Source organism: Mirounga angustirostris, unplaced genomic scaffold (assembly GCF_029215605.1).
Source record: "Mirounga angustirostris isolate CCGP_5_RB_7025 unplaced genomic scaffold, mMirAng1.0.hap1 SCAF_6, whole genome shotgun sequence".
NCBI lineage: Eukaryota > Metazoa > Chordata > Mammalia > Carnivora > Phocidae > Mirounga > Mirounga angustirostris.
In genome coordinates this window covers 36,806,766-36,830,982 of record NW_026991714.1, presented here as the reverse complement: position 1 = coordinate 36,830,982, position 24,217 = coordinate 36,806,766, and the positions used below count along the sequence as shown (strand labels likewise).

The 24,217-nt window shown below is 43.7% G+C and overlaps 1 protein-coding gene and 1 non-coding gene across 4 annotated transcripts in view; one reads left to right on the top strand and one right to left on the bottom strand.

Annotated features, from left to right (window-relative positions):
- The first annotated feature begins 1,593 nt into the window (after positions 1-1,593).
- Positions 1,594-1,725, top strand: LOC123847261 (small nucleolar RNA SNORA1). Its single transcript, XR_006791501.1, has one exon. It is a non-coding gene; the product is annotated as a small nucleolar RNA SNORA1 (small nucleolar RNA).
- A 1,011-nt stretch (positions 1,726-2,736) lies between these two features.
- TRAF5 (TNF receptor associated factor 5) overlaps positions 2,737-24,217 on the bottom strand; it is a 46,593-nt gene continuing 25,112 nt past the window's right edge. For 2 of the 3 annotated variants that reach the window (XM_045877165.3, XM_045877166.3), the window contains 10 exons: positions 21,464-21,682; positions 20,234-20,291; positions 17,650-17,751; positions 15,259-15,423; positions 14,566-14,643; positions 14,163-14,237; positions 10,643-10,735; positions 6,135-6,275; positions 4,330-4,498; positions 2,737-3,689 (listed from right to left, as the gene is read on the bottom strand). In XM_045877165.3, the coding sequence (XP_045733121.1) occupies positions 3,112-3,689; positions 4,330-4,498; positions 6,135-6,275; positions 10,643-10,735; positions 14,163-14,237; positions 14,566-14,643; positions 15,259-15,423; positions 17,650-17,751; positions 20,234-20,291; positions 21,464-21,681 (1,677 nt within the window). In that variant the 5' untranslated portion in view covers position 21,682 and the 3' untranslated portion in view covers positions 2,737-3,111. The remainder of the gene's footprint in view (positions 3,690-4,329; positions 4,499-6,134; positions 6,276-10,642; positions 10,736-14,162; positions 14,238-14,565; positions 14,644-15,258; positions 15,424-17,649; positions 17,752-20,233; positions 20,292-21,463; positions 21,683-24,217) is intronic. The other variant, XM_045877167.3, reaches the window with a different exon arrangement.

The following is a 24,217-nucleotide window of genomic DNA, read 5'->3' as shown; positions in this document are numbered from 1 at the left end:
GGAGAAGCAGGCTCCCTGCTGAGCAAGGAACCTGATGCAGGACTCGATCCCAGAACCCTGGGATCATGACCTGAGCCAAACGTAGATGCTTAACCGACTGAGCCACCCAGACACCCCTATCTTGGGGTTGTGAGTTCGAGCCCCACACTGGGCACAGAGATTATTTAAAAAATAAAATCTTTAAATATTTCTGATATAGAATAAAAATAACTGCCCAGATCCTAAAAGGGGAAAAATAGTTTACATGGATCCACTTCTTTATAACAAAAATCACAACTCTTACTTTTGAGAAAGGAGTCCTTTTTCCTCTGGAATACCTTGTTCCATGCTCACTGTTTCAATGATGAAGGGACTCTGAGCTCGTAAGCAAACCATGCCATGACTTAAGCTTTTTTTTTTTTTTTTTAAAGATTTTATTTATTTATTTGAGAGAGAGAGAATGAGAGACAGAGAGCATGAGAGGGAGGAGGGTCAGAGGGAGAAGCAGACTCCCTGCCGAGCAGGGAGCCCGATGCGGGACTCGATCCAGGGACTCCAGGATCATGACCTGAGCCGAAGGCAGTCGCTTAACCGACTGAGCCACCCAGGCGCCCGACTTAAGCTTTTTATGTAGAGAAGCTGGTTAGAACACAAAACCAAACCAGTATTTTGATAAATTCACTTTAAAGTGTTTTCCATATCAGCTACTTCAAACTAGTGACAACAATATGACCTTCTACTCCCAAGGAGTCGGATCGGATTAAAAACACTGAAAACAAACACGCAGAACCAGCAGGTCTGGCCGTGCGAGCTGACTTTGTGTGAGGTCAATCTGCCGACCATCAGTTGTATCTGAGTTCACCAGGGGCTACAGTGTGGTTCTTTAGTATGCTTCCATTGTGAACTTACTTCTTTGAATTTAAGCTTTTGGGATGATTTCTGCAATATGAGTCTTTAGCATCTTAAAAAATTTCACGAAGAGATTAAGAAAGTTCCAAGTATTCCAGAAGCTACTGGTATAAAAATCATGTTTCTTCTATCAGATTCAACTGTTCAAAAGCTGTAATGTGCATGGTCATCACCTGAGTGAGCTGCATTAAGTGGCTCTCAGCCCATGGCACTTTGCCCTTACACACTCAAGGGAGTCAGCTTGAGTGTAAGTGAACACTCGGTTGCATAACAATGAAGGAGGGCTCAGGAAAACTGGGTACTTTTGTGATCAGCTCAGGCTTAACAACAGTCAGAAGTACTCATTTTGACTTATATATACATCCTTGAATAGAGACCCACACAGATAGATGCATAAGAATATAATCATTTCTGTTTTCACAAAGTACTCACACTTCGATAAGTCACAAGTTTATATAAATTTTCATACCAATTTGTGAATTCAAAAGTTCTCTCAAAAAGAATAAGAGGGCGCCTGGGTGGCTCAGTTGGTTAAGCAACTGCCTTCGGCTCAGGTCATGATCCTGGAGTCCCTGGATCGAGTCCCACATCGGGCTCCCTGCTCAGCGGGGGGTCTGCTTCTCCCTCTGACCCTCCTCCCTCTCATGCTCTCTGTCTCTCATTCTCTCTCTCGCAAAAAAAAAAAAAAAAAAAGAATAAGAGATAAGCCTCATTCTAGATGGAAATGGGCACTGTTGTTCATGGTGTCCAGAAATTGTTGATGTGGCTACATTGAGACACAGGTTATGCTTCCATCACAGCAAGTTTATTGTGGTGACAATGACGACTATAACATTTCTCTTACGACTTTTCAACATTAGAAACAATTAGATCTATTTGCCAAAATAGCAATCAGTGTACTTCTACAATTTGACTTCTAGGGCCCTGGAGTAAAGACATTGGATCCCAAAGATTACAGGTGGGGAGTTTTTGAAGTATGTCCATATTCAAGTGGAGATTGAAGAAGCCCAACTGAAAGAACTCTGGACGGACAGTGACAACTGTGGATTGAACAAGTTCTTTTTAAAAGGGCTATTTTGAAGATTATGATTCTGACTTCGGAGGAACTACGGTGAATGGAAGCGGAAGGAATCACATGTAAAATTCCTTAAATAAAAATTTATTGACTTAAAAAAAAAAGAATAGGAGATACTGCTTTTTGCAATCAGTTCGGGATGAGAATACTTTTGATACCACAGGAATAAAAATGGTGTTCTCCCTAGGTTTTAAATTTCTCTTATCCATTTATGACATTTTCTCATTCATATGCTAAATTCTGCCCATCCTCACATTAACTTACTATTATTACCAAAATACCTTTAAACTAGGTGTATATATATACAGGTGCATACATGTACAAGTACTAAATTGAACCTCTTGAAACTGTTAATACTTGACATTTTCTGATGTATGAAAGTAGTTTTTTCACATGGTTGAACCTAATAAAATATGAACTTTAGTTGGATGCCTATATCTCCATATATATATGTATATACTGTATCCTTCTACACACACACACACACCCCACGCAATATTTTCTGTTTACTTCAACAGGAAGAATGAAAATCTTTCTCTATTCACCAGTTCTAATGCAGCCTTGTAAAACTGTACTTGCTGACTGATTTTTAATGAAAATATTTAGAGGTATAGTAATTTCCACAAATTTAGCATTTGACCAAATAAAGTCTGGTCCAAACTGGGCACACTGTCTTTGAAAGTACGCCATCCAACTATGTAATTGGGGCAGCCTATCCTGAAAGATGGCTTTTATAGGCTTACGGTCAGGTCTAGAATCAGCAGGCCAAGTAATAAAATGCCAAAGCATTTTTAATTCTTCCTCTGTGTCCTCAATAACATTTCCCACAGTGCCTACCCTGAGACACTATCAAGCACCAGTAAAAACGACAGGCTCCAGACCTTGCTTTCAAGGAACTTAACATCTTTTTAAGAGATATAAAAATATAAATAATGAGAGGATAGTCTAAGTTTTAAGTTTCAAACTGGGACAGAGTAAAATGTAAAAAGATGATAGCACTTGAGAAGTTTTAAACGGACTTCAAACACCGGGGCAAAAAGCCAACTACAAATGTGTACTGAGCTCCAAGTCCGTCCATATGATAATCACAGGTGTCCTCCTCCATGGTTCTGGGCCCAACACGCCCTTCCTCACCCCAGAAACAGGGACTAGAGATCCTCCAGATCAGTTAGATCCACAGCCACTTTCAGGAACACGGTGTCGTCTTTAATGTAGGTGTTCTTGGCATTCTCCAAAGTGGAGTGAGCCACAAAGCGGGGGCAGCCAGACGCGATGTTCATCTCCCCGTCGGGTCTTTTAAAGCTACTGCTGCTGGGGTCGGCCTTGAAGGTCTCCATAATGTGGTTCTTTTTGCCACTCTGGTCCAAAAGCATCAGGGTCACCCTCTGCCTGAATGGCCACTGCAACAGGGAGTCAAACTCCCCTCGCATGACCACGAAGTACAGCGACAGGTGCGTCCCTTTCCCAGACCCGTCCCCGTTCAGGTATGCTCTAGCACAGAGCCGGTAGCCGCACCGGCTGGTATAGAAAGGCTGGCTGAAGATGGACACCGTGTGCCCGTCCTGTGCCTCTCTCTTCTTCATCTTATAGTCCGTCACCTTCCAGATGAGCTTTCCATTATAGCAGGCCCCTTCCAGCAGCTTAAATCGCTCTTCATTTTTATTCAGTTGGGCTTTATGGATATTAATGTGGGCATCATGTTTGTTAGTCTCTCCTTCCAAAACAACTGCAAAGAAAAAAAAAAAAAAAAGCTTCCAGAAGCCTTAAAGCTGTCTTTAGAATTTGCCCAAAGTGGAATTTGGTATCTGAAGAGAACCAATAAAATTCTGACATCTCATGATGAACCGAATTCATTGTCCACCAATGGACCATTTGTATTAATAATTAACTCAATGAATCTTGTGTCTTGGAAGAAAACCCAAATGCATACTCTTGAACGGAAGCTCACCAAAGTGTAGAGAAGACACACAGCATTGAACTAGTGTGCATTAGCAAGGTGAGCCCCATTATTTAATAACTGGAATGCTTTTAAACAGCCAAAAACCCTTTTATATTTTTTTATACTTAAAACAATGTTTCTGCCACATCTCTCTCTTAGCTTTCTCATTATTTTCCACTCTCCTTAAAAACCACCACTCCCTGTTTCTGGAATTTCCTGGCCCATTTCCACCCCTTGCCTGTTCCAGCCCCTGCCCATCACCCTCCATCACTCCCACCCCCGGCCCCCCGACTGGCCAGAATCTCATGCTGTTCTGTTTCACAAAAACCAGATTCGACCACTGTTTATCCTGGACAGCTGCAACTCTCCCTTTGGCCAGGTGCAGACAACAGAATCATCAAAAGAGAAGTAAAAATATGAGACATACCTAGTCTCTGATCATTGCTTTCTAGCAGGGTAATTTTCTGTTTCACTGTATCAATCGTTTCCACCAAAGGCCTCAGATCAAATTTATTTTGTTGCTGGTTAGCCATTTGTAGTAACTGACGCACTTGAGCTTCTAGCCAAGCTGACTTGTCAATGTGAGTGGCGAGAACCTTTCAGTACAGCACGGATCATAATGTCAAAAAAAAAAAAGTCGTTACTATCTTAGTAACGATTGAATTTAGATTGAATTTTTTCAACTCAAACATTTCACATTTAATTAATCAATTAATGAAATGAAAAAGGCACAGTCCAGAAGAGAAAATTCAGTGAGGATCACAGAGAGATGAGCCACCTAATATCTTCCTCCTCCCTGCCCCAGCTGCGATTCCAAATCTTTGAACTTCTCTTCATCTGACTTTTACTCCTCCCTCAATTTCTCTCCGTTTGGTTCTCTGACCTATCTTTGTATCTCTAGTCTCCTGTTGTCTCTCCTCTTGCCTTACAACTTCCTTCTCAGAGGCTACTCTCCTGATCCGCTCCCGCTCTCCTGGAAGGCAGAGAATGAGCTGGAAGTAGACCCGACCGTTCTGGCGTGAGCACTAGAGGTTGTACAAAGTGCCCTGAGGTAAGACCTAACTTTTGATTGTTCTCCTTAGATGGAAGAGATTAAATAAAACTAGACCTATATTACTCCTCTACCCTTGCCCCTTAGTACCTTAACTCTGACGGGTTTCTGTGTTAGCTAAGGTCAGAATTGAGATAGTGACATATGATGGATTTCCTTTTTTTCTTTTTTCTTTTTTTGGGGGGTGGGGCTTTCCTTTTTTTCTACACACACACACACACACACACGCACGCACACACACAGTATGCTGACAAAGTATGGAAAATATATGGCCTGCCTTTTTCTGGGAGAGTCTACATTTCAAAAATATTACTCGTGTGCCACAGGTCTTAAAATATTTTTCACTATCAATTTTGTAATCACAATAAAGACATTAGTCATTAGAAATGTGTTTATGGTTATTTAACAGTCATGATTTGCAAGGTAATTTTTGCTATATTTTAGTATTGTTTAAAGCATTTTCTTCCCAAGGGAATGAATAGTTTCACTTTGTTGATTGCAAAATGCAGAACTATAGATATTCTCAATGAAGCTGACATCAAAGGACTAATATTGGCCCAACATTAACTGCAACCCCAACGACCATAAATTGTATAAAAGTATTATATCAATGTTAAATTTACTGACATTGTTGAATGTTGAGGTTATGTAAAAGAAGATCTTTATTCTTATGAAATACATACCGAAGTTTGTAGGGGTAAAGGGCCCTAATGTAGACAGCTTACTCTCAAATGGTTCAGAAAGAACACACACGCACATACCGTGACAGAGAGAGACAGGGGACAAAATACTGACAATGGGTGAATCTGGGTGAATACACAGGTATTTTTAAGCACTATCTTATTCTTGTAGCTTTTCTTTACATTTGAAATTATCTCCACTTAAGAAGCTTTAAGGATGGGCGCCTGGGTGGCTCAGTCGGTTGAGCGATTGCCTTCGGCTCAGGTCATGATCCCAGGGTCCTGGGATCGAGTCCCACATCGGGCTCCCTGCTCTGCATGGAGCCTGCTTCTCCCTCTCCCACTCCCCCTGCTTGTGTTCCCTCTCTCGCTGTGTCTCTCTCTGTCAAATAAATAAATAAAATCTTTAAAAAAAAAAAAAAAAAAAAGAAGCTTTAAGGAAAACCTGGACTGCCAGTTGAAGGCTAAATCTTGGCTATGAATAGAGAGGCCATTTCTCACCTGGATGTTTGAGAGGAAGCTTCCATTTTTGCCAAACAGCTGTGCAAACTGCTTGAACTCCTTTTCGAATTTCGTTACAGTTTCTGCTAGCTGCTGGATTTTACTCTCTTTCTGCTCTAGGCTCTTATATAAATCAGAAATCTAATAACAGGAATGTGAATGAGATCATTTAAATGCATGTATACAAGTTAAAATAATGTAAATACAGGTCTAGGAAAATATTGCAGGTAAGAAAGTGTTTCTAGAAAAATATATACATATATATACATTTCTAGGAAAATTTTTACCAGTAGGTTCCTATATAATATTTGCAGGTACTTCAAAAAAACCAGATCCAAAGATTTCTTGTCAGTCTTTTCCATACTTACCCAGCTATGATGGTTCATCTAATGATAGTGACATCACTTGACTAAATTTACTGAACTGGTTCTCTTCATTCATTCAGCACGCACTTAGGAACAACCACAGAGTACCGATCACCATACCACAATAGATGCTATCTGCACAGTACCAGTAGTAACAGCTGAAATTTGCTGAATGTCTGTCATACCCTTATATTCATTAGCTCTTTTAATCCTCAAAGAACCCCATGAGTTGGGTATGACTATCAGTCCCATTTTACAGACAAGGAAACAGAGGCAGAGTTTAAGTAACCTGCCCAGCATACAGCTAGCTTGGCAAGTGGTAGGCAAAACATGTTAAGTTCTAAAAAAAAAAAAAGAAGAAGAAGAAGAAGATAGCAGGAGGGGAAGAATGAAGGGGGGGAAATCAGAGCGGGAGACGAACCATGAGAGACGATGGACTCTGAAAAACAAACTGAGGGTTCTAGAGGGGAGGGGGGTGGGAGGATGGGTTAGCCTGGTGATGGGTATTGGGGAGGGCACGTTCTGCATGGAGCACTGGATGTTATGCACAAACAATGAATCATGGTACACTACATCAAAAACTAATGATGTAATGTATGGTGATTAACATAACAATAAAAATTAAAAAAAAAACAACATGTTACGTTCTTAGAATCTGTAATGTATTTGAGTGAAATAACCAAAAGCCTTGTGTGAGCCTGGACAGCTCTTCTCTTATCCCCTCATCCATTCAATCCTCCATACTTACCAACTTTAACTCCTGACACACAACAAAACAAACACGACTCATATCCACTTCTCATTTCATCTCATTTCATTTCAACACCTGTTTTAGCCTCCATTATTTCTCACCTGGGCTGTGACCACAGCTTCCCAACTGGTCCTACACCATCCCTCACACTCCCGCCAGAAGGGAAGCTCTATGGAAACTGGGACATGGGTAACCCTAGGAACTGGTCTGGTGCCCGGTAGGTGTTTGATAAATATTTGTTGAGTGACTGTATGAATGAATGATGCTCTCCCTTTCTTTAATCTTGTTTTCCTCTAATTCATCCTCCATGCCGTAACCAGAGTTATATGGAGAGACAAATCTGGTCTTGTCGTCTCCCCCCCTTCCTTAACCATCCTCAGTGGCCTTCTTTTACAGACCCTACAGGACCCTACATGATCTGCCCCTGGCTACCTTCTCGGCCGCCTGCCCATCCGCATCTCATGTGTGCCCTGCCCAGCAAGACTACACACTTCTATTGTCCATTGGGTCCTGCTCTCTCAGATGCTTCCTTCTCCATCTAGAAACCACCAATTTTTCAGCCTCCACTCAAGGGCACTTTCTCTCAGAAATATTTCCTCACCATACCACCAGCCTAGGTCCTCTCTCAAGTCCCAAGACCCCCTGACCACACTCTAGCATTTAACTTACCCTCATTACTCTTACTGCTTCCTGGGGTTGTTTCGCTCTTTTTCCTCCACTAAATCGTTGAGGCTACATCTCACTCGTTTCTTCATCCCCAAAGCCTAGCACAGTGCCTGGCACCCAGGGGGCATCTGATACACGTTTTATAAATGAGTACATGAATGGCTGCAACAACCATGTGATCTCTGGCCCTAGAGTCTTCCATTTAGACCCTGAGAGCTGACTTCCACCTACACGGCAGACCTATCTCCCTGATCGAAAGCAAACCTCGGTGTCTCCTGTCCCCACCCTCTCCTCTCCTCTGCTCCCGTTCCTGTAGTGCCCATCTCAGGTAACAACTACCATGTCCTCTGCCTTCTAGACTTACAGCTTTGTCATTCCGACCTCTCTCGATGCCCTCTCCATCCCCAGACACAGCCTTGGCTGACCTTCCCCAGCACCACCAGCACCTCCAGCTCCAGTATCTTGCCTTCGCCTAATACTGAGCTGCTTATCATGCTGGCACTATGCAAAGAGCTTAAATATATTAGCTCACTTAACCTTCACCACAACCCCATTTTACGAATGAGGAAACAGGGAAGAGAGAGGCTAAGTAGCTTGTCCAAACCCACATGGCAAGTGAAGAGCCAGGTCTTCAAAGCAGGCGTTCTGGCTCCAGAGCCCCCACATTGCCAGGCTCTCCTGCTACATTGTCTAGGTTAGTACAACATCCTTCTGCCTGGCCCCCTGTCCTCGTGCTCTTCTCTCCCTCTATCCATCTTCTATGCTACCACCAGCTGTCTTACTTTTTTTTTTTTTTTAAGATTTTATTTATTTGAGAGCGAGCGAGCGAGCACGAGCAGGGGGAAGGGGAGGGGCAGAGGAAGAGGGAGAAGCAGGCTCCCCCCTGAGCAGGGAGACCAACATGGGGCTCCATTCCAGGACTTGGAGATCATGACCTGATGCAAAGGCAGATGCTTAACCGACTGAACCACCCAGGCGTCTCACAGCTGTCTTACTTTTCAAAGCCAAACAAACAGTTAGCTGGCCACGTACTGGTCCTTGCCTGCCCCCACTATCCAAAAGTTCACCTAATGCCACTTTGTTTTTATGAAAGACCTACGTCAGTACCTGTTTTCACTAACCGAAAGAAGTCAAAGAGGATTTTCGCTTTTTACGAAATGGTAACCGCTTCTTTGCTTTACACCCCTTCAGCCTATGAAAGGTTTCATAGGATTGCTCTACTTTCCCATAGTGGGGGAAACCTATATTTTCCTATTTCAAAACCTCCATTATTAGCTCCCTATTACTGACAAACATTAGTTCAAACTTGGGCCCTTAAATCCTTTCTGAAACAAGGCAGAATATGAATGAATAAAAAAAATAATTGAATGTACAGTATCTGCAACTTCTTAGCTTACATGGAAGGCCATTGCTATGTGGATCCAGCATACCAGTCTCCAGCTCTCCCCGTCTCACACTCAGGACCCTCACCACCCCAAAACCCCCGTTCCTTGAACCATCAGCCTCATGCCTCCCTGTCTTTCCTCTTCTGGAACACCCTCTTTCCACAACATTTAGGCTGACGAATCTTCTCTTCCTTCAAAGCGAAGCTCGATGTGCTCCCTTGAGGAGCCTCCCCCAACCCCCACAGAGGAAATCGCTGCAGCCTCTGTACCCCAGACTGAGCCACAGCATGTCCCAGGGCACAGCAACTTATCTATTTGCATTTTCGTGAGTTCTTCAAGGGCAGAAGCTGTGTCCTCCTCTACTCAGAGCCCCTAGCAACTAACCTCATGCCTGACATATGGCAGGTGTTTGTTGAACGAATGAATGAATGGACGGATGAAGCAAGTGGTACAGAAAGAACTTGGGAACGGTTACCAGGCAGCGTGCCCTCTACCAAAGTTACAGTTTAACTGGTCTTCCCAATTTTCTCCAGGATCTAACCTTGAAACTCACACACCTCCTTTAATACGGAACCAGACATCAGAAAATGATTGGCAATAGTAGAATTTGGCTCCCTCTCTTCCTGCCATGGGCCTGCGAAGTCTGATCCTCTGAGAGGTTCTAGCAAATAATTAACTTTTAGAATAATTACTCCACAGAATCAGCATTTATTGAGGTCCATTATGAATATTCCAGGGACTGTGGCAGGCATTCACACACACAGTTTCACTTGATAATCCCAACTCAGTGAAATAAAGAGGGATGTATGCATTTAGCAGGCTGCATAGCTTCTCAGGGGCAGGAGTTAAGACTTACTGCAAAATATATAAAACCCATAATGCCTAGAACAGATAGTCAACTGTTGTTTCAAAGCAACACTAGGCTAATTAAAAAACATCAAACGCCTACTCGTCACCTACCAGGTGCCAAATACTAACCAGAAGGTGTGTTAAGTTAGGCTGCAGAGAGGCTGTAGGGTATTTCATGCGGAGCACTGGACTGAGAATCAGGGGACATGGGTTTTAGATTCAATTCTGCCACTTACAAGTTACAAACACATCAAAATTTCTTTGAGCTTAGTCACTTCATCTGTTGAATGAGACAGTTGGACCCAAAGACCTCAAAGGCACCTTCCAGTTCTAATGTTCTATAATCCTATTGAGTCTGTCTGGCTGCTTAGTAGAAAAACATCTACCTCCAGCTGACTTGTACTGAAACAGAGGAGAATATAAAAATACCAACAGTTACCAATCCCAGCAATTGTGCTTCCTTCCTTTACGTGTGAACCCTTGAATATTTACCTGTTCTTCTAATTGGAAGTTCTTTTCTAAAACCAGAAGCATGTGGTCCCGTAAGGCTGAATGCTCATGCTCCTGCAGGTTCCCCCGTTTATCCTTCAATAGGAAGACGAAAGGAAGTCAGGTTGTTGAAAGGCTCCAAAAATGAAGGTGGTGGCGGGATATTCTGCTAACGCAGAACTGTGACAACTTTGCTTACTTGTCTAAAGGTGGGTTGCAGGAAAAAATAGCCCCTCCTGGTCCCTTTTCCAGCTCCAGGATTCTAAGGTGCCCATGAGACAATTTTAAATTTACAGAAACAGAGACTCAAGCCACTGTCAAAATTCTCAAAAGCAGATTTCCTTCTGTGCGCTGGAAATCTAGGACTGTGGGTTAAGTGTAGTTATCATCTCTCAACTAGTCCCACATAAAATCTATCTCCTTGGTGGGTTAGCTTCAGATCAGTGTCAAGCCTAGGTGAGTTCTCTCTCCTACCAAGCACACATTTCCATGTTGCCTTCTACCAAAGGCCAAAGGTACGCAACCTGATAGTAATTTCAGCCCACACAAATTTGTTGCCCTCAAAATCAAGCAATATGTTTGCAAGAATAAAGGGTAACTTCTTCCCTAATCATTAAAATACTGAATTGCCAACTGCCTCTATTACTAGTAAAAGCAAATGTTAGGTGTTCTGGGTGATTCCGTGGACCTAAGCTTACATTAACCATCAATTTCCCTCCAGTTTAGGAATGGCCCCTCTTCCAGAGAACAAATCTCATCCTCAGCTTTGGTACTGAGGTGAGTTCTAGAGGACAGCCCAACTGGGAGTTTAGGCCTAACTGTAAAGAAGATTTCTCTCAGAGCTGGAAAGCAATTCTGTATTTCGTGCACTGAAAAGGTAAACCCTATCTGTTTTGCAGCCAAGACAATCACTGGTTTGATATGTGAAAATGTATGGACTCTTCACTGATTTTTTTTTTTTTTAGATTTTATTTATTTATTTGAGAGAGAGAGCACATGAGAGGGGGGAGGGTCAGAGGGAGAAGCAGACTCCCTGCCGAGCAGGGAGCCCCATGCGGGACTCAATCCAGGGACTCCAGGATCATGACCTGAGCCGAAGGCAGTCGCTTAACCAACTGAGCCACCCAGGCACCCTCTTCACTAATTTTTTTTAAAAAGGCTTCTCACAATATACATTTTTTTCCAATAGGTTTTTAAAATAAGAGAAATGTATGCTTATGTCAAATAATACAGCAAGATAGAGAATGAAAAGCAAAAGGCTCCTTCTCTCCATCACCACCCCCAATTCCCTAGTCTCTCACTCACCAGAGTCAGCGACGATATATACACATTTTTAACTCAATGAGATCATAACCATATTCAATTTTTTAAAATATGTACCTTATTCTTTTATCAAATGCATGCCATTCCCAAATACAAATATATACACTTACATAGTCAGCACTTTAGTGATGGGCTTACAGGTTTTTAGTTTTTTGTTTTCTTTTGCTATAGAAACATCTTTGTGTGAGTGTGTTTGTGTATGTGTGTAATCATTGCATACTTATGAAAGAGTATCTATGAGAAATTCCTAGCAATAGAATTGTAAGGTCAATGTGTGGGTTCACTTTTTTTTTTAAATAAAGAACCTTTTATTTTACTTAATTTTTTAAAACACTAAGCTGTATGCCCAACATGGGGCTTGAACTCACAACCCTGAGATCAAGATCTGACTGAGCCAGCCAAGCACCCCTCAACTTTTCATAGATAATAACCAAACTGCCCTCATAAAAAGTTACATATTATAAATTGTATTAATCTTTGTCAATTTGATGGTGAAAGTTTTATTTCTTGCTATAATTTACATTTATTTAGGAGTGAGATGGAGTGTCTTTTTTTTACACCTATTAGTCAATTGAATTTTTTCTGGAACTACTCATATATTCCTTTGCCGATTTTTCTATTAAGTTGGAGAAGCTATTTACATGTAACAATTTTTGTATATTAAGGAAAATACCCTTTTTGTCTTGTCATATGTTGGAGATATTTACTTCCAGTTTGTGGTTTGCCATTTGACTTTATTTATGGTATTTTAAAAAATTGTATAAAAGTGTCAAATATTTGTGGTTAAACATCAAAATTATAGCTTCTGGTTTTGTGTTAGTCATCTAAGAAAGATCTTTATTTCAAGAATAAAAAAAATTCACTCACCTTTTCTTCTAGTATTTTTATGATTTTTTAAAATAAACTTTTTATTTGGAGTAATTTTAGATGTACACGAAGTGTGAAATAATATAGTGCATGATATATCTTAATGCCTAAAACTTTGATCCATCTGGAATATGTTAAAATGAGGTAGGAATCAAACTTTCTTTTTTTTAATTTATTTTATACAATTTATTGAATAATATTTTTAAAGTTCTTTAATAGGTAATAAAATACACTTTAAAACATGATTTCAAATCAATTCTATTTCAGAATACTTGGTGATAGACCGGGGGTACCAGAAAACCAAGATTTATAATCATCAGAATTATAATCATCAGAAGAATGACTCCAGAAAGTCTCAAACTCTGGTAGAGGCAATGGAATCCAAATTAGAAAAATTACCATGATGGTTAATTTTTATGCGTCAGCTTGGCTGGCTATGGTGCCCAGTTGTTTGGTCAAAACTAATCTAAGGGGCACCTGGGTGGCTCAGTCGGTTGAGCGGCTGCCTTCAGCTCAGGTCATGATCCGCGGGTCCTGGGATCAAGCCCCACATCAGGCTCCCTGCTCAGTGGGGAGCCTGCTTCTCCCTCTCCCACTCCCCCTGCTTGTGTTCCCTCTCTCACTGTCTCTCTCTGTCAAATAAATAAATAAAAATATAAAAAAAACAAACAATCTAGATGTTGCCGTGAAGGTATTTTGTAGATGTGATAAACATTTACGATCAGTTGACTTTAAGTAAAGCAGATGACTCCCCATAATGCTGTAGGGCCACACTCAACCAGTTGAAGGCCTTATGAGCAAAAAATAAGGTCTCCTGAAGAAGAAGCACTTCTCATCAAGACTATCACATAAGAAACTCCAGCCTAGGGGCGCCTGGGTGGCTCAGTTGGTTAAGCGACTGCCTTCAGCTCAGGTCATGACCCCGGGGTCCTGGGATCGAGTCCCACATCGGGCTCCCGGCTCGGCGGGAAGCCTGCTTCTCCTTCTGACCCTATTCCCTCTCATGCTGTCTCTCTCTCTCTCTCTCAAAAAAAAAAAAAAAAATGAAACTCCAGCCTACTGGTCTGCCCTGCAAATAATCTGACTTGCCAGCCCCCTCAATCATATAAGCTAATTTCTTAAAATAAATTTCTATCTATATATCTATATGTAGATATGTACCTCCTATTGATTCTGCTTCTCTGGAGAACCCTGACTAATAACACTGCCAGTCTTAAAGTTCTTCCAAAGTGAATGTCCTTCTGCATCCTGAATGGAATCAAAGAGTAAAATAAACCTGCCAAATAAATTACACAGTAGAATGTAGAGGCAGAAACAAAAAAGCATCCCATACCTTTACAGTACATCCATAGTGCTTAAAAGGACAGTCTTGTTCAGCTTCAGGACACACAGCGAGGTGTTCATCCACCTACAAAAGGGACACCTCATGCTACCGAAATTCATCACCAATTCTCCAGCTGCCTGAGAGAACTACAGCATGCAGGGAACCCCAAGGTGGCTTGGGAAGGAGGGAGGAAACAGAAGGGGAAAAGCCACGCTGAGGCCTGGCAGAGGAAGAGCTATGGTAAAAATGGAGAACTCTCAGGGAAAAGGGAAGGCGACACAGAGATGTGGTTATCATGGGTGTGCTTTAAATCTTGGGCCTCAGCCTGTGGGATTTGATTAAACACACACCACAGTGGTTAACTAAAACTTTATCTTACATAAAATCTACTAAGAGATTCATTTACAGTTACCTCAGTTCTTGGAATAATCTGCAAACACCTGTTAGGACAAGATACTGGGTACTCAGGACACAAGTTTTCTTCATGATTCTGAAACAGAGAGAGGATGATGAAACACAGCCAATCCTTGCTTCCCAGGGTTCCTTTCTACAGCCTCAGAGTGTTTATGCATATGTCTCCGGGGATCTTATGTGGCTTACCCTCTACAGGAAGGTGCAGCCTAGTTCCAAAAAGGACTAAAGATGGCCGCCTCCTTCCCATGAATTCAATTCAGTTTTCCAATTATTCCAAAAGAAGGTCAGAGGGCAGAGGACTCACGGAGGCAGACTATGGGAGTCATCAGTATGTCTCCTTCAGTACATGTAAAAGGTACCCATGATCTCCTTCTCTGCCTACATCCTGCCACTCCAGTCAGATCAGAGCCCCCTGAGGACATAGTATCGTCACCTCCTTGTGACCCTGCACCCAGCAGCGCTCCTTGCACACTCACACTCAGTAGTGCTCAAACAATCCTTCTGCCAATGATAAATGAGTAGAGTCCTACTCTAGAGTCCAACAAGAAGACTTTTTGCTTTTTACAGAACTCTCAGAAAATTCTTTAGACGTATTTCTGTACAAAAATAAATTCAGTAATGTCCCGATTCACTGTGACTGCTCAGGTAGAATTTAGTCCCATAAAGACGATTCGTTTTTCTTTCTTTTTACCTGTAGATAGATTACTACCACATCTTTTTTGCAATAAAGGCATTTTTCCTCTCGAAAATGGCAACGTGCACTCAAATGTTCTTTCAGATCTTTCCGAAGGACTTGTTCCTGACAGTTCTCATTAGAACACTGCACAGCTTGAAATAGGCACTGTTGGAGGTGGTCCTGCAACAGAAAAAACAGGCCAGTGGGCCGCACTGACCGGGGCGGGGGGACAGGGGGCCAGCTGGAAGCCTGGAGGGAGGGAGGACACGGGGGGCAGCTGGGCAGACCAAGGCCGTGCCAGCCTTGTTTGATAGGAGTTGGGAGGATAGGGAAGATGGCTGGAGAAGGAAGCATGTTGAGTCTACTTCAGATTATCTATTAGCTCAGATTCTCAGGTTAGTTCCTGAATATTTTCCTTAGGCTTGCTGAGTGATTTACCCATTCTCCAAAGACATTTTTAATTTCTTTTTGCACCCCCGGCACCAAGTACTAATCTCTGCACAGCGGATGGCAAAAGCCAGGATGGAGGGGAAAGACGGAAGAAGAGCAGGGCATGTCCTAAGTGCAGGAAGGAAGGGAAAGGATTCAAGAGAGTAATGGGGAGAGGGAGTGGGAGCTGTTCCAGAAGTGGTCAAAAAAAGCAGACAGAAGAAATACAGGATCCCAGGCCCAAGAGAAGCTGGGAATGGTCAGGCTGTGGTCAGAAAATGTTCTCCACCAGAATATGAGATAACGATGACATGGACATTACTCGTTCCAGTATTCTTCATGGTAGAGATTTTTTTAAAGCAGGAGGCATACCTTAATAAAACCTCTGGATCACAGCAAGTTATTGTGATGGTCCTGTCCCCTGCGAGATCCCCTAAAACACAGCTGGCCTGTTACCTGTTTTTGTAAATAAGGTTTTTCTGGAGAACAGCCACCCATCTACTTGTTTACATACGGGGGGGGGAGGGGACGATGTGGGGGGCTCTGCTTTCCCTCTGAAAGGGAAGAGCTGAGTTGAGTGGCGGATACAGAAACTGTATGGCCAGCAAAACCTAAACATTTTACTAACTGGCTCTTGACAGAACAGTCTGCTAACCCCTTTCCTGAATGAGAGAAAAAGCAACCAGTTTTTCTGCAGGAGGTAAATAAATATTATAGCTACTCTCCTTTGCCTCTAGTAATAAGAAACAAAGAGACCACTGAAATCCGTATCTTCTCCAAAATTCACTCTCACCGAAAACAGTCAACACTCATCAGGATTCCACTACCTGGGGAGGACCTACACCTCACCATGCAAGCCAGGGTGCGGGTGGGGGGCAGGAATGAGGGGAAACACAGAAGAAAACAGGTGAAAAGAAACCAGCCACTGTTCTCCAGAAGCTGATGATCTGGTCACAAAAGCTGATGAGCTGGATGGTCTAACTTGAGCCTCATTTCCTGCTCAGGCTTCGTGACAAAATTGGAAAAGAGGCCCTGCTCTAGGGCCTGACTATCAAAATGTGAGAAAGTTCTAGGAAGTTCGGTGAACCTCCAGAAAAATCCTGGGGTTAACGGGAAAGCATTTACACGTTAGGAATTCAGTGCCTGGGGGTTTTGGAGGCAAAGTGGAGAAAAGGCTGAATCACCTGAAATGTATTCCAAAATGTGTGGGTGGGAGAGGAAAATTTCAGCAGCCCCCAAGCCATTCTCTGGAAGCTAGAGATGCCTGCTTCTTATTCCTGCACAGTGTGATCAAATCCGCTATGGGCCTGCCATGGCAGAGCCCCGTTGCCCCATTTCCAGTTTGACATTTACCAAGCTTCCGGCTTCTCCAGCTGGATGGAAGAACCAGGCAGGGCAGTTTCATGTGAAAGTAACTTCCCTTCGCTACCCCTACACTTCATGTGTTTGCAGCTCATACCAATGCTTCACCTTTAAACCACATCCCAAATCTGATCTGGTCTGCATTATATGCCTCAGATCACAAACTAACAGCCACGGCCCACAGCTGCTGGGAACCACCCACCCACCACCTGCCAGTACTTTCAGGCAGGGTCTCTTGCAATCATATCTTTCTGCAGGCTGCCATAGCTTCCACCCTGGGGACCCCAAACCTTCACAGTTCCCCACAAATGACACGTCCTTTTGCCCTGCATGTCCCACATCTTCTCCTTTGGATCAATGACCCCTAACCCATAATTTAGGTCTAGCACAGATAGTATTCCCTCCATGCATTCCAAACAAAATGGACCTTTTCACTCACACCTCAGCCCTCGGTGTGCTGTACTGTAGCCAAATGTATTGCTAGACAGGCATTCTCTGAGAGCAACCCAATGAGCCCCGTACCATGCTTGGCCCAGGAACTGACACATAAAGGTGTTCAATACACGTCACTGGAAAAAATGACAAAGGCAAATATTGGTCATGAGGAATACCAACCTGGTATCGTCCCAGAATAATCTTGGCATTACATCCAGGAGCATTTTTGCAATACACATACAAATTGAGGACTTCCCTTTTGCAGCAATTGTCTTTGAACACCTAAGAGAGAAACATAATAGGTCTCATACACTCCAAAGCTTCAGAGCAATGTGAATGAAACTATTATTAATTTGGTCTTCAGATACATCTCAAAAGTCAAGTGGAAACTTCCAGACAAGTTGGAATGGAAATAACAGATTCGGCACCATCAAAGAAGAGGCTTTCTCAGACATGTTTCCGACAAGCCACTAAACACAAGTCAGGAAATTCAATGCTCGGTGCAGTAGGCTGCAGGAGAATCTCACGGTGCACTTGACCTTGGATGCTCAAAGGTCAGAAGGTGGGCTGTGGGGGAGGGTAACGCTTTCAGCTTCCTGTCATAGTGTAAAAGTTTGTATTAGTCATCAGGTAGTGTCACGGAGGCCGTGCTGACTTGCTATTTCAGCGCACACCAGGGGTTGGCAAACTTTCTCCATAAAGGGTCAGAGAGTAAGTATTTTCAGCTTTGCAGGCCACGATGCAACCTTTTCTTTTTCAACTATTCAGCTCTGCTGTACACAATACTTAAACAGATATATATGGCTGTGTTCCAATAAGGCATTATCAATGGACACTGAAGTATAAATTTCATGTAATTTTCATGTGTCACAAAACATAATTCTTCTCTTGATTTTTAAAATAAGTTGTTTCGAAATAGTTAGAAGACTCACAAGAAGTTGCAAAGATAGTACAGAGCTCCTGTGTACCCTTCTTTGGATTTTTTCCAATGATTTATAGGAAAACCATTCTTAGCTCCCAGGCCATACAAAAACAGGTGGCAGGCTGGATTTGTGCCAACAAATCTCATATTGTAGTACGCCAACCCCTAATCGAGTGGGTGAGGCACACACAAACACAGCACTGTCCTCTGCGAGGCATTTGCAAAACACAACATAAGAGCATAGAGAAGGAGGGATGCCGGGGTGGCTCAGTCAGTTATGCGTCCACCTTCAGCTCAGGTCATGATACCAGGGTCCTGGGATCAGTCCCACATCGGGGTCCCTGCTCAGCGGGGAGCCTGCCTCTCCCTCTGTCTGCCACTCCCCCTGCTTGTGCGCTCTCTCTCTCTCTCTCTGATAAATAAATAAATAAATAAATAAATAAATAAATAAATAAATAAATACATACATACATACATACATACATACATACATACATACTCTTAAAAAATAATCTTAAAAAAAGGCAGGAGCATGTACATCAGACCAGGTGCTCAGGGAACTTCCTAGAGGAGGTGACGCTTGAATGTCCTCTAGCAGAATTGTAAAGGAAGAAAACTGAGCTTAAAAGGAAGTGTTAAGGGAGGGGTGTCTGGGTGGCTCCGTTGGTTAAAGGTCCAACTCTTGATTTCAGTTCAGGTCATGATCTCAGGGTCATGAGATCGAGCCCCACGTTGGGCTCTGCACTGAATGTGGAACCTGCTTAAGATTCTCTCTCTCCCTCCACGCCCGCACCCACCCCCCACCCCGCAAAAAGGAAGTTTTAAGGGAGGAAAACTTTGGGTTAGGAAACAATTTCTTTGATACAACACTAAAAGAACAAGCAACCAAAACAAACAAAAACAAGTAAGACTCATCAAAACGAAAAGCTTTTCATGCTTCAAAGGACACCCACTAAGAGAGTGAAAAGACAACACACAAAATGGGAGAAAAATGTTTGCAAATCGTATATCTGATAACAGCCTTGTATCTAGAATATAAAAAGAACTCTTAGAACTCATCAATAAGAGACCAGTAATCCACTTAAAAATGGGCAAAGAAATTAAATAGGCATCTCTACCAGAAGACATACAAATGCACAAACACATGAAAGATGCTCCATATCCTTAATCATCAGAGAAATGCAAATCAAAACAGGTACCCCCTAGAAAGACTATAATCAAAAAGATGGACAGTAACAACTTTTGGCAAGGATCTAAGACATTAGATCTCTCACACCCTGCTGGATGGAATGTAAAATGGTGCAGCTGCTTTGGAAAATAATCTGACAGTTCCTCAGAATGTTACACATAGAGTGACCATTATGACCCTAAACAGAATTACCACATGACCCAGTAATTCCACTCCTGGGTGTATACCCAAGAAACATGTACATTTTAAAGGTAAATTTTATGGCATATGAATTATATCTAAATAAAGCTATTGTTAGACATAATAATAATAATAGAAGGAAGTTCTAGAAATAGACCAGAGGAGAAAGTGAATTCCAGGGAACAGGGTGTTTCATTTCTCCAAGCAACTCAGTATACCTGGAGCTGGTGTAGGAAGGGGGTAAGGAGAGAAGAGAGGAAAAACTGGGGGGTGGAGTCAATAAAGACCTAAAGAAGCCTCTGAAACAGTGGTGGGAGTGGGGTTTGACCTGACCCCATAGGAGAGGAATGTGGACTCTAAGAAAGGGCCCCCTCCCCTGCTCTACTGCTCCAACCTCCATGTCCAATTCAACCTAGGACACTGGCTTCTCCATCACCCAGAGAACTGCTAAACCAAAGTGGGGATTTTCTTACCTCCTGAGATCTGATAACCTCCTTATCTACAGGACAGAGTGGGACTGCATTTAATTCTCTGGAGAGAAATAAAAATAGAGCCGAATTAAGAGTTGACCCCAACAGCTCTGCCAAAGCAGCCCCAGCACTCCCACCATGCTTGACCCCTTAGAGCTCCCCCTGGACAGGCCGGGCCCTGTCTCCCCTCCTGCCGCTCCCTCCCCCAGGACGGGTTCTCTCTCCCCCACCCCCTCTTTGTAGCTTCAGCACCTCCCCAGTCTGCTGAAAAACTCCCATTCATTCCCCAGGATGCAGGTCAATTAGTAAGTCCCCCAGACAGAGTTCAGTGTCCTCTGCCAGTGCTTATCACCCTGTAACACAGCCTCTTTCCTTCACTAGTCTGGAGCATTCTAGAGGGCAGACACTGGGTCCTGTTCCACACTGAACCTCCAGCCCTTCCTCTCCATGCCCTAGAGCTTAGTTTAGTAAGGTGCCTGGAACACACAGGTGCTGAATGGACAAACCCATGAATGAATGAGAATGTGCTATAATAACCCCCTTTCCAAGCTTGGTAGGAAACAGCTTACTTACTGCCCTAAATAAGCCCCCAAAGCCTGCTTCCACATCTCTCTTGGTCTCCACCTTCAAAATGGCAGGACCCAGGTTTTATAGCTGCCTCCGAAGCAGACAGTACCCCCATTGAGGTGCGGTCCCTTTCCGGATGTGACACCACCTTTGCCTTTTGGCAAGGAAAGGTCCAAGCAACCACCACAAAGACCCTGGTGAAACACAGGTCCTTCCCAACACAGACTGCATCAAGGTTTGCCCTCCCGTGCAAAACAGGTGTGGTCTACATTTTAAAAAAAGGTGACTGAAATGAGCCCCAAGTCATGTATACAATTCTTGACTCATTATATTGTACACCTGAAACTAACAGAACACTGTATTTTCATTACACTTGATGTAAAAAAAAGGGGGGGGGAGAAGGTGACTATCAATTAGTGAGTGGCAAAAAAGCCCCCAAAACCAAAAACTAAAAAACCAAAACATGATTCCTTAGTCTCTCGGAGAAGGGCTCCGGGAGGGCCCCTCCTCGTGTTCGTGGTTCTGTGGCCAACCGTGGCAATTCCCAAAGCTACCATTCTCATCGAGTGCTCGCTCTGGACACCTGGGTCCCAGGAACACCCACGCCCGCCCCTCCCACCCCCCTGCCTCTGGTTGTGACCAGAGCTGGGGGCCCTGCGAACTCACCTCAGGGACACGATGCAGTGCTGGCAGAAGCGGTGCCCACAGCCCGTCTGGTGGGGGTTGTGCAGCACGGAGCGGCAGAAGGCACATTTGTAGCGCTCCTCTAACTGCTCCACAAACTGGAACTCCGTGTTGGGCTCAAAGTCCAAGGAAATGGAGTTGCCGGAATTCTGGCGGATGAAACCACACGGGATACCTCCTTGCTCCTCAGAATAAGCCATTCTGGGGGGGTCAGGAGAAGAGAAGGAAAATTGAGTGTGCAGAGACCAAAACAATTGTTTCCTAATTAGCGCACATCACCCACACGGTCATTCTGTTATGACTCGGTAACAACAGTAACAACCTGCAGCCACTGGAGGGCTCCCGCACAGGGGAGATGTCTTCACGGTGCTCAAGCAGGAGCCTGGACCAGACGACTTCTAGCAAGATTTTAGGAGACTTCAGACCTTTGCCCACCAGCCTCTTACAGGATGCTAAATTATCCTGTTAGTTTGGCCACGCACTTGGACCAAATACAACCAGGGTGTTAACTACATTCTAACCTGACTCTTCCACTCGGTTGAGAGAACGGAAACAAACGTTTTGTTAACATTTTTCAGAAGAACCTTGTATACCAATGCATTTCTTGCAATATATATAGATACATCACCACCACCAAGCCACATCATTTCTCACCTGAACTAAATAAGCATATTAACTGCCGCTCCCACCCCCAGGAAGGGTTCTCTCTCCCCCACCCCCCCTTTGTAGCTTCAGCACCTCCCCAGTCTGCTGAAAAACTCCCATTCATTCCCCAGGATGCAGGTCAATTAGTAAGTCCCTACAATCCATTCTCCTACAATCCATTCTCCATACTACAGCCAGGGTAACATTTTCAAAATGCAAGTGTGATTGAAGGTTACCTCCTCTCATTGTTCAGTGGCTTGCCAGGCTCTTAGGGGAAAGTCCACAATGCTAAGAGAGCTACAAAACTGCACCCTCTCCACCCAGCAGCATCCTGGACCTCTCCTCCCCTTGCTTTCTGCACTTGAGCCATACAGGCTTTCTTTTCATTCCACTGTCTCCTGCCACAGGGCCTTTGAATAAGCTATGGCCTCTACCTAGAATGCCTCCCCTATGCCTTCCAGTCTTCTTTGCTTCACATTCATGATTCAGATTTCAAGTGTCATAGCCTCAGGTAAGCTTTCTGTACACTTCCCTTCCTCCGCCCCCGCTGAACAGCAGAACAGCCACTCATGTTATGAAGCATGCATGGCCTCCAGGGAGTGGCTGAGGGATAATGGTAAGTGGGCGGCGCGTGGCAGGGGGTGGGTGGGGGTGGGTGGAGTGGTCTTTCACTATATAATCCTTTTGAATTTTTCAACATGAATATAGTACCTGTCCAAAAATAAACAAATACACAAAAACAAAAACTAAACATCCACTGTTGTATCTATCATAGAACCGGGTTCTGAAATTCAGAGCAACACTTGATTTTTTAAATTAGACATGCGTAGCGGCCCTCTTGGTGCAGTGGGCAGTGCGTCAGTCTCACAAATTAGACATGCGTTTGTGTGAGTATTTGATTTACATCTGTGTGGTTCAATGACACAGAGATCCCATCTGGTCTTACTCAATGTTGCGTCTCCAGCCCTCAGCACCGAGCCAGGCATGGAAAGCAAATCAACTATTTGCTGAATTAACATGCTTGAATGGACTCTTTGACTAACCTGCAACAGGATGGCTCTAACTAGTGTTGCCCGCTAACACAATGATCCTTTAACTTTTTATGAGGAAGGACTTTCCCCATCTTTGAAATCTGGTAAAAAGTCTGGACCTTCTCCCCATAAAAGAGCACAGACACCTGATCTCTGGACCTCTGCAGACCCTCTGAACCCACTGGTTTCCCCAGGTTAACAACAGCCCTGCCTCCCCAGTAAGAATGATGTTACTTTGGGCACGGGGCCTGGACTGGTGCTTTCAGAGTGTCTGGCAAGTGGCTAAAGGATGGGAGGCAATCAAGGGTGGTCCCTGGGAGTGATATCCTTCCACGTGGTTAGGGAACAGGAAGGCTTGGCCTTCAGGCTTGCTTGCTTTGGCTTGCTCTTGGGATCCCTCAAGAATCTCCTGCAGCTGATGAGTTCAACTGGGCCTGAGAGCAGCTGGGTGGCCTGACAGTGCAGGTGGGAGATGGGCGCCATCCGGCACCCGGGCCGCTCTAGTCAGCTGCTGGCCTCACCCAGTGCAGGAGTGGTCTGAGTCTGGGGTGTGGCCTGCAAGAATGGAGCAGAGAAAGCAACTGGCCTCTTTCAGCAAATAAAGCTTTCTCTCTGGAGGAGACCCACACAACAGGGTTTTTGGGTTTTTTTTTGTTTTTTTTTAATCCTGGAGTTTGAGACCAAAGCCCCACCTTTCCCACTCTGCATATGCTTCCTGCAGAACTTCAAGGGGGGTAGGTGAACAGTACAAGATGTGATTGTTGCCCTTTTAACCTGGTTTATTCTTGAGAGTTAACACATCTTAATTGCAGAGATCAAGAGGCACGGCACTTGGTTCATCTGCACAATCCTAATACCCAAGACTCACCTTTCGCTTAGAGAAATGGAAACACCAATCCCAACCCTCCCTCATTTGCCCTGCGTTCTCTGGTCCCAAGGGAAGACAACAATTCATGTCCTACACCCCTCTAGGGTTCTTTCTGAGACCAGGCTCCTGTCTCTGTCACACAGCATCTAAATTTGGACTCTCAGAGATGTGCCCTAACACAACAAGCTTGCT